The sequence below is a fragment of the Pseudophryne corroboree genome, chromosome 3 (assembly GCF_028390025.1).
Source record: "Pseudophryne corroboree isolate aPseCor3 chromosome 3, aPseCor3.hap2, whole genome shotgun sequence".
Lineage (NCBI taxonomy): Eukaryota > Metazoa > Chordata > Amphibia > Anura > Myobatrachidae > Pseudophryne > Pseudophryne corroboree.
Genome location: NC_086446.1, coordinates 677,066,617 through 677,085,372, shown reverse-complemented (window position 1 = coordinate 677,085,372; position 18,756 = coordinate 677,066,617). Strand labels below are relative to the sequence as shown.

General features: G+C 45.4%; 1 protein-coding gene and 1 long non-coding RNA gene across 5 annotated transcripts in view; one reads left to right on the top strand and one right to left on the bottom strand.

The window, feature by feature from the left end:
• Positions 1-15,061, bottom strand: part of LOC135056570 (uncharacterized) — a 66,011-nt gene extending 50,950 nt beyond the window's left edge. Inside the window, exons 1-2 of one of the 3 annotated variants that reach the window (XR_010244019.1) lie at positions 14,880-15,061; positions 4,739-4,918 (exon numbers count right to left, since the gene is read on the bottom strand). This is a non-coding gene — a long non-coding RNA (uncharacterized LOC135056570). The remainder of the gene's footprint in view (positions 1-4,738; positions 4,919-14,879) is intronic. The other 2 variants (XR_010244020.1, XR_010244018.1) reach the window with 2 other exon arrangements.
• The window catches only part of SEMA4G (semaphorin 4G), a 441,977-nt gene that overhangs the window by 375,659 nt on the left and 47,562 nt on the right, over positions 1-18,756 (top strand). For both annotated transcript variants that reach the window (XM_063961912.1, XM_063961911.1), the window contains exon 9: positions 2,145-2,308. In XM_063961912.1, coding sequence (XP_063817982.1) covers positions 2,145-2,308 — 164 coding nt within the window. The remainder of the gene's footprint in view (positions 1-2,144; positions 2,309-18,756) is intronic.

The window sequence follows — 18,756 nt, the reverse complement described above, 5'->3', positions numbered from 1 at the left end:
GCTGATTCCCAGGGAAGGAAGCCAGGACATATGTTATATACAACTTAACATGTATGTTCATATGTCCTGACCAGCTACCCCTGCCGCCTTTGGATGGCGCTGCAGCCCAGGAGCAGCGGCCGCCACTGGTTGTAATTAGTAATGAGGTGCATTCTGTAGCATTTCACCAACTCAACCTCTTCTGCAGTATAGCCGCAAAAATCTGCTATGTCCGATTGGCCAGATCTAATATACAGTATGTTAGGGCAGGGGTGGCCAGACTTTTGGAGTCTGTGATCTACTTTGAAAGTTGAAAAGCTTTTGTGATCTACCTAAGTGGAATAATAGCGCGCGTGGCATAACAAAAAAGTGGGCGTGGTATAACAAAAAAAAAGGGACGTAGCCTTGCTGCACAGACTGTAATGAAATAACACATTGGTCCCCACAGGTAAAAACTTCAAACACATGCCCCCACAGTGCCACATACACATATGCCCCACAGTGCCAGTTATGCCCCCACAGTGCCATGTGCCCACAGTGCTAGATATGCCCCCATAGTGCCACATATGACCCCATAGTGCCAGATACAGATATGACCCCACAGTGCCATGCCCCCACAGTGCCACATATGACCCCACAGTGCCATGCCCCCACAGTGCCAGATACAGATACGACCCCACAGTGCCATGTGTCCACAGTGCTAGATATGCCCCCACAGTGCCACATATGAACCCACAGTGCCAGATAAAGATATGACCCCACAGTGCCATGTGCCCACAGTTCTAGATATGCCCCCACCGTGCCAGATACAGATATGACCCCACAGTTCTAGATATGCCCCCACCGTGCCAGATACAGATATGACCCCACAGTGCTAGATATGCCCCCACAGTGCCAGATACAGATATGACCCCACAGTGCTAGATATGCCCCCACAGTGCCACATATGACCCCACAGTGCCAGATACAGATATGCCCCCACAGTACCATGTGCCCACAGTGCCAGATATGACCCCATAGTGCTGCTCACCGTTTTGCTTCTGTGTGGAGAGTGCAGCGCGCGCCTCTCCTGCCTGCCGCCCTGCCTCTCAGTCTGGTCTCCGGTGGTGACGGTAGCGTGTATATCTCAAATCAGGCGCCGGTCCGCGAGCTCTGATTGGCTAACGAACCGGCACCTGATTTGAGCTTTACACTCCACCGTCACTGCCGGAGACCAGACTGAGGGGCAGGGTGGCAGGCAGGAGAGGCAAGCGCTGCGCTCTCCTCGCCTCGTGTGGATGGGCGGTGGATCGCGATCGACTGGTCGCATGTCCGCGATTGACCAGTCGATCGCGATCGACTGTTTGGCCACCCCTGTGTTAGGGTATAACATGACACGTGAGACTTGTGAGATTCTGGATGTTATCAAGCGCAATATACAAAGTATACATGAAATCTCAACACTTACGCTTTTTGTGATGCATCAAAAAATGCACCATGCCCTGTGCCACTAATTTCCACTTTGTAGAACATAGCGTGACACATGGAAGGTTTGCTAAGAAAGATGTATTTCTGCTCTCTTGGTTTCCTGAGAATCTCTCAATCATGATCATTTAGAATTTATGCAAGAATGGTTCTGTTTCAGGGTTGTTGGTGGTGAGGGCTAGTTGATTGGGTAGTTGTTACCACTAGTTTCACAGATTTGGAGGTCACTACATTGATGTTATTCACATCAATATTTATTGGTGGTTCCTCATTCGAAATTCAGTCATTGTGAGTTTGTGAATAAACTGTTTTTGATGCTAAAGCGTATCTGGTGCAGAGACTGGTCCACAAGCGAAACGCGTCACTGTATGCTTAGCCATAGCTTCCGCTCACTGGTTTTTCACAGCCATGAAATACTGAGTAGCTGTTACTGTACTTTAGAAGAAAAATGGGAGTGTGGAAAACAGGCCCTTAGCATCCTGCATCCTTAAGCACCACCTTTGTTGCCTACTGTACGTATGATACAGTGTGAATGGTAGGGTTCTTGTGGGAGTGGGGGACAGTATAGTGTGCATTTTTCAGTACTGTATATAGGGTTTTCAATCTGCACACACATCTCTGTGATGTGTAATTATTTATCCGATCAATCAGATTTCATCAACAATGAAGCAAATGACCTGACTACTTCTTCACAATTTCAGAGCGATATGGGAGGCAAGAAAATTTTGCAGAAGAAGTGGACATCATTCCTAAAAGCAAGATTAGTCTGCTCCATGCTGTTCTATGAAACCTTAAAGAGTGCGTACACACTGGAAGTCGGGAGTTGGCACACAACCATCTTTTACGGGGCCTTTGTCTCACAGTGGTATGTATTCTATTTGTACTAGGTATGTTGACTTGATATATATTCTGTCAAACTATATCTGTACTATAAACAATGGAGGTAGCCATTTTATGACCTGACCCAATATTCATCAAAGTGTATCCTATAAATTCACTGGAAACCACTGACCTAACTGGAACAAAATGGCCACATCCACTGTGTATTGGTGACGGGTATACATTAACACTATAAAACTTTTCATCAGATTAGATATTGTTTGTATACGTTTTAAGATAAGTTGACTGTTTTACTTTATTAGGAGATGTTATGCACTTTATATTATGTTTTAGTGGGTGCTTTATGCTTTTCATTTGTTCAGTGATATCTGGAATCACTTAGTCACAGGCTAAAGTTGTAGTTTTACAAATGTAAGAAATGTGAAGCAATAATTTTCGATCTAATCTTTCAGTTTGATCATGGTATATTTTGTTTACATATTTTACTGGGTTCTTTGGGTGAAGGACGTTTAGAGAAGACATTTCAGTGAAAATATTATATTAACATGGAAATCATTATTGCCTTTGCAAAATGTGTATATTATTATTTCACATTACATTCAGTGCGGGAGATTCAAATGTTTGAAAAGTCGGTTGGGTGTCTGCTTTTTCCTGTCTATTAGATAGGAAAAAACAGACTCCCAACTGACTTTTCAAACATTTGAATCTCCCCCATTAAGTGGGTATGCTGTATGTATGGTCATTCTCTTACTCCAGAGATGGGAGCCAGGTGAGTGATGTTGAGCCCTGTTTCCAGTCAAAATGCTCACAGGTCTGTGGGACATGAACTACATTAAAACCATGGGATCGATCCTATTATCCGCGAAGGGTGCAATGTGTCGTTGCCGCAGCATTTTAGCAACGGCACCCGATCTCGCACCCTTCTCGGGCTGGGGTCTGGCTGAATTCACACCAAATTGATCAGAGCCTATGGGGCAGTGAGCACTTTTGTGCGAATTTGGGCCGTCGTAAAGTGTGGCTGCTGCCACAGTGATTCACACCCGCAAAATCAATGCAGCTAATAGGATTGACCCCAATTTGTGAGGCAGCTTGCACCTACATGAATCTCCCCTATTGTGTGGTCTCTCCAGTTACATGTTGGGGTAAATGTAGCCTATGAGTCTACAGAAACAAACAATCTACGTATTTGAATTGGAACAATATTAACTCTATCATTAACACTCTAGCACATATGGTGTAATGGTTTGCATTGCTGCCTCACAGCACTGACTGTTTAGAGTTTGTACATTCTCCCTGTGCTTGTGTGGGTTTCCTCCGGGTAGTCCGATTTCCTTCCACACTCTAAAAATATACGTATAGGCATAGGTGACTATGTTTTTGCTGGTGGCTGCTCGGCGGGAGGCGGCAGTGACTAATGCCCATTACACATTATGCAACACACCGTAACGCCCATTATACATAATGCAACACACCGTAATGCCCATTATACATAATGCAACACACCGTAATGCCCATTATACATAATGCAACACACCGTAATGCCCGTTACACATTATGCCACACACTGTAACGTCAATTACATATTATGCCCCACACTCATATACAGTATGACACCATTTTATGCCCCACACACAATAATTCCCCTTACAAATTATGCTACACAGTAAGGCTTCTAATTACTTTTAAATTACCTGCCTGTTGTCAGGGATCTCATGCTCATTGCCAAGGGTTTCATGCACGTTGTCTGGGGTTTCATGCTCTGGCTTCCATGCTCTCAGGGGTCTCCCACGTGTTGCCAGGGGTCTCGCGCGCATTGCCAGCGGCCTCCTGGCAGCTGCCCCAGTAAAGTATGGGAGTGTGGATGCGGGCATCACTAAGTATACTGCTAGCTCCAGCAGCCCCCACAGTGGATTGAGATGCGCTGGGGCTGCGGAAGCACTTCGGTACATTGCAGTGTAAAAGAATACCTTAAAATGCCCGCCGCCGGGGACACAGGTGCTAGAGGTCAAATGTGACCCTAGCGTCTGTCTCCTCCTTCACGGCGGCCATTTTTAGTGGGGTTTTTCACACTGCACTGTACGAAAGCGCTCCCGCAGCCCCCAGCGCGTCTCAATCCACTGCAGGGTCTACGGCGGCTAGCTGTAAATTTACTGGGGCACGGAATTGGCACCTATGCTTATAGGTTACTTTGCTCCTTATAATCCACAGAGGCAGGGATTGTCTCTGTAAAGTGCTGCAGAATATGTGTGTGCTATATAAATAAATGTTCATAAATAAGTGTTATAAATACGCACATGGACACATTTCTGATTTTTCCATCAACAGCTGCTTTTTTTTGATCAGAAATACCACCTCCATAGCCTGCTAACAATGCTGCAGAAAGCAGCAATATTACTTGCCACTTCATCTAGAAAAACAGAGTACAATGATACTATAACCCTGGACAGTTACACACCTGCAGTCCTGAGTAGTATGATCAGGGGAACATGACTGGTTACCACATTGCTCTTTTCCTTAAAGTGTAAATCACTGCTCAGCCTCCAGCATTATATATTCCAGATGTGTGAGCTGTCAAACAGAATATTCTGTGGGATAGAGGAAATAGGCTCTGCAGTGTTTAGCTCACATCAAACCTCTGTGGAGACATAGAGTTGTGTTTCCTTGTCTGTTACAGACCTACATCAGACATTTCTCCTGCATTATCTATTCTGGTCCTATAAGATTTGCTGTTATCCGTCACCTAAACTGGTTCTGCTCAGACATACAGTACACGATGTGCAGAACATATCCTCTAACATTCACAAGTATACCTGTAATGGGCTCTCTTCCATGAATTCATGTGGGATATTTAAGATTGTTTTCTCTTACGTCCTAGAGGAAGCTGGGGTCCACATTACTACCATGGGGTATAGACTGGTCCACTAGGAGCCATTGGCACTTTAAGAGTTTGAGAGTGTGGGCTGGCTCCTCCCTCTATGCCCCCCCTACCAGACTCCGTTTAGAAAATGTGCCGGAGGAGCCGGTTACAGCTAGGGGAGCTCTACAGAGCTTCTTTAGTAAAAGTTTATTTTAGAGTTTTTTATTTTACATGGAGGCTGCTGGCAACAGTTTCCCTGCTTCGTGGGACTAAGGGGGGGAGTAGTGTCCGCCCTGCGGGGTCTGAGCCACTATCTCCGCTGACAGGACACTGAGCTCCTGAGGGGATTGAACGTTCCCCGTCATAGGGGATCTCTCACCCCGGCAGCATGCCGCCACTCCCTTGCACAGCCAGAAGATCGGTGGCGAGTTAGTCACCGCCCCCCCCCCCCCCCCCCTAGCAAACGGGGAGCCGGTGTGAAGATGGTGACAACAAGGTATGGAGCGCAGTACTAACTGCGCTCCTGGGCTCAGTGATAAATAGTGCGGTGGGGCGCCCTGAGCCAGCGCCTACACCCAACACTGGTCACACAGCCTGTCGGGTCCCGGGATCTCTGCCAGCATAAATCCTCAGGTCAGTATAATCCTATGAAGAGCGGGAAGACAGCGCCATTAAGGGGGCGGAGCTTCTCAGCGGACCCAGCAGCGTTCAGCGCCATTTTCCTGCCTGCAGAAACGCTGTCAGTGATGTGTAGTCCCTCCAGAGCAACTCCAGCTATCTCTCACGGTACCAGGGGGTTGTAGAAAGGGGGGAGGCTGTGTAAAGACTGTGTAACCTATTAAGGTACACAGTCAGCGCTGGTTAGGGTCTCCCTATACCTGGAAAGCGCTGTGTGCGGGTTGGCTCCAATCTCTGTGTCTCTCTTGCCATTCTTGGGGGTGAAACTCTGTGTGTGTGTGTGTGTGTGTGTGTGTGTGTGTGTGTGTGTGTGTGTGTGTGTGTGTGTGTGTGTGGAGTGTCTGTGGTCTCCATTAGCTATGTCCACGGACTCTGTGTCATATGCTGCAGAGGATCTCAGGATGATCCCATTCCATGTAATCAGGATTGCACTGTTTTAGGACAGATACCAGCAAGGGAGCCTGAATAGTTATCCTCTATCAAATCTATGATTTCTCAGATTTCTACTAGGATTGCACAGAATGAATCTGCAACTCAGGTTTTACAGAACTCTATGGCAGTTTGGTCTGGTTCTGTTACCCCAGGGCCCTCCCCCTCAGGAGTTTCCCATAAACATGCTCTTGCACAGATTATGCAGGACGACACGGATACCGACTCTGACACGGCAGACGGTGATGGGGATGTGCTTAGGGGGGCCGCATCTCTTGCTAAAGGGGTGCAGTTGATGATAGAGGCTATATAAGGCATGTGTTGAATATTGCAGATGCAACACCGGAGCAGGTTGAGGAGGCTTACTTCACTGACAGTAAGAAAGCCTCGCTAACCTTCCCTGCGTCCAAATAATTAAATGCTATATTTGAGAAAGCATGGGAAAACCCTGAGAAGAAATTCCAGATCCCTAGAAGGGTTCTGCTTGCTTTTCCCTTCCCTGAGGAGGATAGGAAAAAATGGGAAAACCCACCCATAGTGGACGCGTCTGTATCCAGACTCTCAAAAAAGGTGGTTTTACCTGTTCCAGGATCTACTGCCTTAAAGGAGCCGGCTGATCGTAAAAATTGATACTACGCTCAAATCCATATACACTGCTTCAGGGGAGATACTACGGCCCACTATTGCCTGTGCATGGATTTCCAAAGCTATAGTAAAGTGGTCAGGCACGTTACTTGAAGATTTGGATACTATGGATAAAAGTGACGTAGAATTGTTTTTACAAAACATTCAGGATTCTGCAGGATTTATGGTGGAATCCATGAAGGACCTGGGTTCAATGGCTGTAGGAACTTCTTCCATGTCTGTCTCAGCTCGTCGAGGACTGTGGCTGCGCCAGTGGTCTGCCGACGTGGAATCCAGGAGAGGTGTGGAGACCCTACCCTACACTGGTCAGGCTCTCTTTGGGGAAGCGCTGGATGCGTGGATCTCCACGGCTACAGCGGGTAAGTCACCCTTTCTTCCCTCCGCTGCACCTGCTGTGAAGAAACCTTTTCCTTCAGCATCATCACAGTCCTTTCGTGTTACTATAACAAGAAAGGCCAAACCGTCCAACACCTTCTTTAGAGGGGGTCGGCCAAAATCCAAGAAACCTGTGGCTGCAGGTTCGCAGAAACAGAAACCTGTTTCTAGTACACCAATGTCCTCAGCATGACGGTGGACAGTGCTGCCTGGAGGTAGGGCGGTGGGGGCGAGACTCAGACATTTCAGTCACGTCTGGGTGTCAGCCGGCCTGGATCCCTGGGTACTAGATATTGTGTCCCAGGGGTACCGGCTGGAATTTCAAGATCTCCCTCCTCACAGGTTCTTCATTTCAGGCTTGCCAGCTTTGCTGGCAGACAGGGCTACCCTACAGGGAGCCATCCAAAAGCTGGTGGAGGCACAGGTTATCGTACCAGTTCCACCCCAGATGCAGAACAAAGGTTACTATTCGAACCTTTTCGTGGTACCGAAACCGGATGGTTCAGTCAGGCCCATTCTAAATTAAAATCACTAAACCCCTTTCTGAGGGAGAGTTCAAGTTCAAAATGGAGTCTCTAAGGGCAGTGATATCCGGTCTGGAGGAGGGGGAATTCCTGGTATCCCTGGATTAAAAGGATGCGTACCTCCACATTCCAATTTGGCTGCCGCATCAAGCTCATCTTCGATTCGCACTGTTGGACTGTCATTTTCAGTTCCAGGCCCTGCCAATCGGCCTTTCCACAGCACCAAGGGTTTCACCTAGATGATGGCGGAAATGATGATTCTCCTTCGCAGACCGGGGGTGAACATAATTCCATATGTGGGCGAACTGCTGATAAAAGCGTCGTCCAAGGAGAAGCTTTTACGGTCCATAGATCTCACGACCCAGCTTCTCAGGGAACATGGTTGGATCCTGAATCTTCCAAAATCACATTTGGAACCAACCAGGAGGTTGTCCTTTCTGAGAATGATCCTCGACACGAAAGTGCAGAGGGTGTTTCTACCAGAGGAATAAGCGTTGGTAATGCAAACAATGTCCGGGATGTCCTGAAGCCAGCCCGGGTGTTCATCAGTAAATTCGCCTTCTGGGGAAGATGGTGGCCTCTTTACGAGGCTCTGCAGTACGGGAGGTTTCACGCTCGGTCCTTCCAGCTGGATCTCCTGGACAAGTGGTCGGGATCCCATCTACACAAGTACCAGAGAATACGTCTGTAGCCAAAGGCCAGGATTTCACTCCTCTGGTGGCTGCACTTACCTCACTTTCTGGAGGGCCGCAGGTTCAGGTTTCATGACTGGATCCTTCTAACCACGGATGCAAGGGGCTGGGGCGCAGTCACTCAAGGGGAAACCTTCCAAGGAAGGTGGTCAAATCTGGAAGCCGGCCTGCCTATAAACATTCTGGAACTAAGAGCCGTCTACAATGGTCTTCTTCAAGTGGCCTATCTTCTGCGAAATCAGGCCATTCAAGTGCAGTCGGAGGATGTAACGACAGTGGCTTACATAAACCGACAGGGCGGAACGAAGAGCAGAGCTGCAATGTCAGAGGTAACAAGAATCATCTTCTGGGCAGAAAAACACGCGTTGGCGCGGTCAGCAATCTTCATTCCGGGAGTAGACAACTGGGAAGCAGACTTCCTCAGCAGATACGATTTCCATCCAGGGGAACGGGGTCTCCATCCGGAGGTGTTCAAGGAGGTAACAGATCTTTGGGGCGTACCCCGAATCGACATGATGGCCTCTCGCCTCAACAAGAAGCTTCGGTGGTATTGTTCCAGGTCGAGAGACCCGCAAGCAGTGGCAGTGGATGCCCTAGTGACTCCGTGGGTGTTCCAGTCGGTGTACGTGTTTCCTCCACTTCCACTCATTCCAAGAGTTCTCAAACTCATAAGGATGACAGGAGTTCAGGCAATCCTCATTGCTCCGGACTAGTCAAGAAGGGCTTGGTACGCGGATCTTCTGGATCTACTGCTAGAAGAACCGAGGCCTCTTCCTATTCTGGAGGACCTGCTGCAGCAGGGGCCGTTCGCCTATCAAAACTTACCATGGCTACGTTTGACGGTATGGATGTTGAACACCAGATACTAGCTTGGAAGGGCATTCCGAACAAGGTTATTTCAACCCTGATACAGGCTAGGAAAGGAGTAACGTCAAAACATTACCATCGTATTTGGAAAAAATATGTATCTTGGTGTGTGTCCAAGAAGTTTCCTGCGGTGGAGTTTCAACTGGGACGTTTTCTCCTCTTCCTGCAAACAGGCGTGGATATGGGCCTGAGGTTAGGATCCATAAAGGTCCAAATTTCGGCCCTATCCATTTTCTTCCAGAAACAGTTGGCTTCCCTCCCTGAGGTTCAGACTTTTTTTGAAGGGAGTTCTGCACATACAACCTCCCTTTGTACCGCCTACGGCGCCTTGGGATCTTAACGTGGTGTTGCAGTTCCTCCAGTCGGACTGGTTTGAGCCTCTATAGGTGGTTGAGGTCAAGTTTCTCACATGGAAGGCTGTCACTTTGTTGGCTTTAGCTTCTGCTAGACATGTGTCGGAGTTGGGGGCTTTGACATGTAATAGCCCATACTTGATCTTCCGTGAAGATAGCGCTGAGCTTCGGACACGTCAGCAGTTTCTTCCGAAGGTTGTATGGGCATTTCATATCAACCAACCAACCTATTGTGGTGCCAGTTGCGACTGACTTCTCAATTTCATCAAAGTCCTTGGATGTTGTATGGGCTCTAAAGATCTGTGTGAGGAGAACTGCTCGTCACAGGAAGTCGGACTCGCTGTTTGTCCTGTATGATCCCAAGAAAATTGGGTGTCCTGCTTCTAAGCAGTCGATCTCTCGCTCGATCAGGTTCACTATACAGCATGCGTATTCTACGGCAGGCTTGCCGTGTCCTACGTCTGTTAAGGCCACTGTACTCATAAGGTGGGTTCTTCCTGGGCGGCTGCCTGGGGTGTCTCGACATTAGATCTCTGCCGGGCAGCTACTTGGTCGGAGTCGAACACGTTTGCAAAGTTGTACAAGTACGATACTTTGGCCTCTGATGACCTAAAGTTTGGTCAGTTGGTTCTGCAGGAGCCTCCGCGCTCTCCCTCCCGTTCTGGGAGCTTTGGTATGTTCCCATGGTACTAATGTGGACCCCAGCATCCTCTAGGACGTAAGAGAAAATAGGATTTTAATTACCTACCGGTAAATCCTTTTCTCGTAATCCGTAGAGGATGCTGGGCTCCCGCCCAGCGCTTCGTGATCCTGCAGTGGTTATTTAGTTCAGTACTGCTTAGTTCTTTTTAAGTACTGTTTTGTTACTTGGTAAGTAATCCTGTTCAGCCGTTGCTGATGTTTCAAGCTAGTTAGCTTGGTTTGCCTTGAGTGTGAGCTGGTGTGAATCTCGCCACTATCTGTGTAAAATCCTTCTCTCGAAGATGTCCGTCTCCTCGGGCACAGTTTCTAGACTGAGTCTGGTAGGAGGGGTATAGAGGGAGGAGCCAGCCCACACTCTCAAACTCTTAAAGTGCCAATGGCTCCTAGTGGACCCATCTCTACCCCATGGTACTAATGTGGACCCAGGCATCCTCTCTGGACTACGAGAAAAGGATTTACCGGTAGGTAATTAAAATCCTATTTAAGCATACTGCGTACAGTCATTTTGTGCAGCCTTCCATGATTATCTCTTGTGCCATTCAGTCGCTCACTTGGGGTAAAGCGTTCTGATCTGCAGATATAAGGATATTCTGACATGCTCACAATGGCCCTGATTAGATGTGAAGTGGTGGCAAATGTGGACGTCTGCAGCTGCCAGATTAATCACCTTATGTTAATACGAGTGTACAGTATTTATTTATGGCTTATCCATTGCTCCACCGGCCACAGAACTCATCATTCTATTCTGCTCTTTCACACATGCTGGCCGCAAATGATCCACCTGAAACAAGCTTTCCTTCTCAGTACACAAGCGTCTAACAAGCATGTAAGTCAGGCCACAGGCTTACAAAACGCATCTGTTCCGTCGCACCTAACAGCCCATTTGCCACCCAGACGTGCTTCTTTCACAGAAGGATATGTGGCTGATTCTGAATTGGAAGCAAAGCAAATAAGCACCTGGGAAAAACCATGTTGCAAAATCTAATTAGTCCCTTACTGTGACCTATTTGCTGGCTAAACTGTTTATTGCTACTCCGCTGTGGAGTATTTCATTTTATTTTGCCTTGGATGTTTAATTGCTCTGCGTGAGCTAATTTTTGATTTTTATTTTAATGAATTCTGTTTATATTATAATGTGCTTTTACAGTATCGCACTATTTGTGTACTATCTCTCTCTTTCCGCTATGCACAAAAACTATCATATACCGAAAAGTGCAACAAGCAGTAGTATATCTATATATTAATAGCAGGAGGACGAGTTTCATCAGTGATATATTTCTATGTTGCCATTGTCTGAGCAGGGCACATCATATACCAAATTGGCGTTGTAATTGGTTGCTTCCTTTTGGCGTTATGTGGCAAAATGTCCACCTGCCATTTACAACGCATCACCATTGTGCTTTGGAAAATGTGACAGGTGGTGAACTCTCCCTGTGAACCTGCTGGGTGTGACCTGCCGGGTGGTCTGGAAACTGTGACAGTTATTTGCAGCCACCCACTAAGCAGGGATTTTTCTGAATTCGACTCCTATGGGGGTGATAAGGGATAAAATGTTGCACACAGCAAATATTCGCCTGGTTTAAATCGGGCACATCTCTAGTTGTTTTATGCCTTCTATATATGGTTTGTCGAGAATGCTTTTTACACATTTGTCTTTGTATCTAGTACTCCTTTCTGGGTTTTCAAAGTTACCCACCTGTTCCAATCACAGGATGCCTTTTAGTTGTGCTTGGGTGTTTTCTACTATCTACTGTTCACCACCTAGTAATGCCTATCTGATGACATCGGCATTACACTCTGTGTAACGCATGCATCATAGGGGTTTGCATTTGCAAATAATTGCTCAACTATGTTACCATTTGCATTGCATGCGACTCACAATCGGGCCCATTATGTGAATTTGTGCCCCTATTGCCTGTACACACAACCAGTGTTCATAAATATATAGGGGTATATTCAAGTAAAGTTGGATCCATGTATTTGTCGGAATGGATCCCTATTCAATCTCATCTTAATTCAACTTTTTCAAGTCGAATTGAGATGAGGGACGCAGAGGAGGAGGGGGGGGGGGGGGAGCCGCTGGGAGACCAGCGGGGGACTGCCACCGGCAGCCAGAGGAGATCAGCGCCACAGATGGATGTCACACAGCCGCCCGACCTCACGGCAGTGTCCACCCAGCTCCAGCAAGCTTGCTGGAGCCGGGTGGACGCTGCCGTGAGCGTCGCGGCTGTGTCATCCTGCTGCAGCGCTGTGCTGTAGCGCCGATCTCCTCTGGTTGCCCCGCGGCAGTCCCCAGTCTCCCTGCAGCTCTCCCCCTGTCCTCCTCTGGGTCTGCATCTCAGTCCGACATCTTTTGATGTCGGAATGAGATGGTCGAAAAGGGGGTCAAAACCTGTCGGTTTTGATCCCGTTTTCGACACAAGCACGTGGATCAGTAGCTATACCGCCGATCCACGTGCTTTTCGACAAGTCGAATTTTTCAACTTGTCGAAAATATTGAATAGGTTGGAACCCCTTCCGACCTAAAAAAAGTTGAAAACTGACGTCTTTTCAACAGACGGCAGTTTTCGACTTCAATTGAATATACCCCATAGCCTGTTAATACACTAGGAACTTGTGACATCACTGAAGGCAAGATACTGGGGGTAATTCCAAGTTGATCGCAGCAGGAATTTTGTTAGCAGTTGGGCAAAACCATGTGCACTGCAGGGGAGGCAGATTTAACATGTGCAGAGAGAGTTAGATTTGGGTGTGGTGTGTTCAATCTGCAATCTAATTTGCAGTGTAAAATAAAGCAGCCAGTATTTACCCTGCACAGAAACAAAATCACCCACCCAAATCTAACTCTCTCTGCACATGTTATATCTGCCTCCCCTGCAGTGCACATAGGCCCTCATTCCGAGTTGATCGGTCGCAAGGCGAATTTAGCAGAGTTACACACGCTAAGCCTACGCCTACTGGGAGTGTATCTTAGCTTCTTAAAATTGCGACCGATGTATTCGCAATATTGCGATTACAAACTACTTTGCAGTTTCTGAGTAACTTCAACCTTACTCTGCCTGTGCGATCAGTTCAGTGTTTGTCGTTCCTGGTTTGACGTCACAAACACACCCAGCGTTCGCTCAGACACTCCTCCGTTTCTCCAGCCACTCCTGCGTTTTTTCCGGAAACGGTAGCGTTTTCATCCACACGCCCATAAAACGCCGTGTTTCCGCCCAGTAACACCCATTTCCTGTCAATCACATTACGATCGCCGGAGCGATGAAAAAGCCGTGAGTAAAAATACTATTTTCATTGTTAAATTACTTGGCGCAGTCGCAGTGCGAATATTGCGCATGCGTACTAAGCGGATTTTCATTGCGATGCGATGAAAAATACCGAGCGAACGACTCGGAATGAGGGCCATAGTTTTGCCCAACTGCTAACAAAATTCCTGCTGCTATCAACTCAGAATTACCCCCATTGTTTCAGCTCACACAATGAAACTGAGTAGAAATGACTAGTGCATAGTATTTAAGGTTTTGTTGCCCTTTCAAAAAGCCAGGTGGATAACGTACACAGAAAATTATCTAAAGCGTTCTCATTAGTGGCCTAATGAATGGATCACTTATTGAAGATTAGGCTGATCAGTGATATGTTAACCTTCATGATCCCACCACCTTGGTGCGGTGAGAACCTAGAATCTGTCTGGAACTAAATTCAATTATTTGAGGACTTCACAAAGTATCAGAGAGGAGGATGGTGGGTGATGGACTGAATAGGAGCTGTCACTGCTAACAGATGCACAAAATGACTGGGAAAGAAAACCTGACGTGAAATGTGTCCAAGATTGTAGATAGAGCCTGATGCCTGCCCAGAATGGTTTTGTTTGCTGATATCTACTGAATTATCAAGTAAATATTGAGGAATAGAAGATTGCGTGCCTACCGCACATAGGATGTTTTCTACCTCTTGATTGACATTATTGATCTGCCACAGTTCTGAGATGAAACAATTCAGAAAGCTGTGCTACTATAGAAAAGTCCCTTAAATGGCACTTAATGAAATAGCTAGGCCTCAGCTGCTGTTAGAGGAGGCCACAACCTCCTATGAGAAACCATATAGGGAAAAACAATATATGCCAGCAACCACAAAAATAACATGAGGAATAAAAGATTGTAAAACATACAAATAAAGCAAAATAAACACAGAACTAGTCTATACTGTATGAATGTATATATGTATATATATGGGGGGGGGGGGGGGGGTAGATAATAAATAAATATATATATATACAGTACAAAGTTCCCGGCACTCACACAATCAGCAGCAGCCACGGTGCCCTCCTCAGTAGATATTAATAAAAGTAGCAATGGAGGCGGCACTCTCTGGACCTTTATCAATAAACTGACACTGTACCACCACATACAGTACTAACGTTTCGGATAATTTAATCCTTCATCAGAGTACAAAAGCAAACATAACATGGACTTACCTATATAGATACCAGCCACCAGTGATACAAACACACCCAGAGCGCGGCATCCCGGCAGCATGCAGTCGCCCTGACGTCACAGTGCAGCGCCCGGCGTCAGGCTTTCCGCAGCCGTCCAGGTTGCCTAGGAGACAAGTGAAACAGACACAGTGTTACTATGTAACACAGCGCGTCCGTACAAACACCCATAGTGAGAAATTGACAAGCAGATCAAAAGGATTTTAAAACATGCCACTTTTTGTAGAAACATGAACTATCAGTCCAATATTTCTAGGTAACAATGGAGTTAAGCAATAGTACAACTAAATATAGCCGTATTTACTCAGTAGAGCTGTCTAATATGAAGTTCATAAATTCAGAAGAGGCATGTGTTAAAAAATCTCAGTCCCATGATCGCTAGGAAAAAATGAAGTAAGTAGAAACACAGAGACATTGAACCTGAACCAGAGAGCGAGCAATACACCATCCTAATAAATATAGTTAAGGGAGAGACAAAAATCTGATACAGATAAACAGGAGCAAGAGAATCATATTTAAAGAAAGCATGTCAATGAAAGATGTTCATTCAGTCCTGCTGGGGCAATGGTGCCCAAATTGAAGGCACCATTGCCCCAGCAGGACTGAATGAACATCTTTCATTGACATGCTTTCTTTAAATATGATTCTCTTGCTCCTGTTTATCTGTATCAGATTTTTGTCTCTCCCTTAACTATATTTATTAGGATGGTGTATTGCTCGCTCTCTGGTTCAGGTTCAATGTCTCTGTGTTTCTACTTACTTCATTTTTTCCTAGCGATCATGGGACTGAGATTTTTTAACACATGCCTCTTCTGAATTTATGAACTTCATATTAGACAGCTCTACTGAGTAAATATGGCTATATTTAGTTGTACTATTGCTTAACTCCATTGTTACCTAGAAATATTGGACTGATAGTTCATGTTTCTACAAAAAGTGGCATGTTTTAAAATCCTTTTGATCTGCTTGTCAATTTCTCACTATGGGTGTTTGTACGGACGCGCTGTGTTACATAGTAACACTGTGTCTGTTTCACTTGTCTCCTAGGCAACCTGGACGGCTGCGGAAAGCCTGACGCCGGGCGCTGCACTGTGACGTCAGGGCGACTGCATGCTGCCGGGATGCCGCGCTCTGGGTGTGTTTGTATCACTGGTGGCTGGTATCTATATAGGTAAGTCCATGTTATGTTTGCTTTTGTACTCTGATGAAGGATTAAATTATCCGAAACGTTAGTACTGTATGTGGTGGTACAGTGTCAGTTTATTGATAAAGGTCCAGAGAGTGCCGCCTCCATAAATATATATATATATATATATTATATTATTTTGCTTCATGCAACTTTAAAATATGCATCGTAATGTGCTATACTAATCCTAAGTGCATCGTACACTATATATTACTACACTTTTAGTGAATTAAGCAAAATTCAGGAAAAAGTATGTAATCAAGCTCATATTTCTCAATATATTGCTGAGATGGTAGTTAGGAAAAGTTTTCCCCCAGCACATCAAGAAATATCAGCAATAAGACTTGAACATTACATGATAATAGAAAATGAAGTTTGCAAAGATATGGTTAAGACACCAAGGCGTGTCAAGGCTTCTCTTATACTGGTGGTCCCTCACACTAAATTATAATAGCACCCATATTGCAATTATACAGTATGACCCAGAGTGTGTGCTGTTATCATGTAGAAGTATTAGAGAAATATTGCTAAATTGATTGAGCAGCTGCTACGTTATATGCTGTTCTGAGATGGTAGTAGCACAAGCAGCAGACGGTAATATGTCACCAATAATAAAACTGTAAAAGTTGTGTAATCATTTGTTGAATACATCCAATTTGGAGCAATATCCTGTTTAAAAAGTGAATCTTTCTGAATGCATATGAAATGTAGTTGAATACAGAGCAATCCAAAATAATGGGATGAAACACAAACGGGTAAACACTTGTAAATTGTCCTGTATCCTTAGCATCTATGAAAGTACAGTAATAGACCCACTTTTGTTCACAGTTGACCGCTTTAATCTGACCTTTCACATACCTCCTTTCTCATGCCAGGTGACCTATTCCTTACAGCAGTTTAGCCGGCAGCCAGAGGTCTCTGTGAATGCAGATCATACATATAAGATCCACAGAACTCCAAAACTGAATAGAGGCTGCCAGTGTGCGCGTGTGTATGGGTCGGGTGTGGTTCATCAAATCGACAATGTTTAGGTCGACCACTATAGGTCGACAGTCACTAGGTCGACATGGATAGAAGGTCGACAGGGTTTCTAGGTCGACATGTGCTAGGTCGACAGGTCTAAAGGTCGATATGAGGATTTATTTTTTTTTGGTGTCGTTTTCTTCGTAGAGTGACCGGGATCCCAAATTAGTGCACCGCGTCCCCTCGCATGGCTCGCTTCGCTCGCCATGCTTCGGGCATGGTGCCTTCGCTTCGCTCGGCACACTTTATCGTTCCAATCGTAGTCCACGTGGATCGTTAAGTATGAAAAAATTTAAAAAAAAAGAAACATTTTTTGAAAAACCTATGTCGACCTTTAGACCTGTCGACCTAGAAACCCTGTCGACCTTCCATCCATGTCGACCTAGTGACTGTCGACCTATAGTGGTCGACCTAAACATTGTCGACCTAGACACTGTCGATCTTCAGACCGGATCCCGTATGGGTCTGTGGGTCGATGTGTTTGATAAAGTAATTAACATAAAGTACCCAGCTGTACGATGATACAAAAATCTAATCTCATCAATCACCACAATCTAAATGAATACAATTCTGACTATAATACATTTGCATCATTCCCTGCCTTATTTTGTCCCTTGATTGGCTGGAGCTTATTCTTTAAATCCAGTGTATGATCCACCTATTATACATCACAAATACTCGTATAGTTGGAGTTGTTTTAACATTTAATGATTTACCAAGAATAGATTTGAAATCTATATGGCAACTGAGAGAGAAATGTTAATGGATACATATCAAATATTCATATGCGCAGTATGTAATGTTCCAGCTTATTAAAGGGCCTTAGGTGCCCCCAGTATTGATTGGTAGAATCTGGCTACGGTACCTGATGCTCCGAACGTGAAATGAATGAAATATTTGGAATTCCTATACAACACTCCTATATAGTGATTACCGGGGATAGGAGACGTATTAGAATTCTAGTAAAGTGATTGTGTCTTTCCCCCCAGTCTTCCTGTGACCTCTTCCCCATTAACTTTTGGATATACAGTAGTTCAAGGTGATTATATGTGTGCTTTTGTGTGTAACCGTTATCATAGCTGGTGACACACGCTAAGACTTGTAGTTCCAAAAGATATTAAAGGGTCTATATACAAAGCCTTGGATGGAGATAAATTTGCCGAAGATAAAACACTAGCCAATTGGCTCCTAACTGACATGCCACAGGCTGTGTTTGAAAAATGACAGGAGGTGATTGGCTGGTACTTTATCTCCAGCGACTTTATCTCCATCCAAGGCTTAGTAAATAGACCCCTTAGATCCATAGAGAGCTGTGCTGGTCTCGGTTATAGATGCTTTCTCATTCCAGTTCAATAGTAAGGCAGATTCTGTTATAGAGACCAATACACAAAATAAGTGCTTTGGGGAGAATTTGTTTCTCTTGTCACTGAAGAGACACCGCTTTTCTTGTTATAACAAATACATACAGTGTTGTATGAAGCTATACACAAAGATCAGTCTTTTTCTTGAAAAAGTGATTATAAAATCTGAATTTAGGAATTTCTTAAATCTGCAACTCCATATGAAAATGAAAAATATCTCTCCCTTAACATGAATCACTCCGGTTACTAGTAAGAAGTGAGATGGTTGTGTTCATGTTTCAGTGTGTTG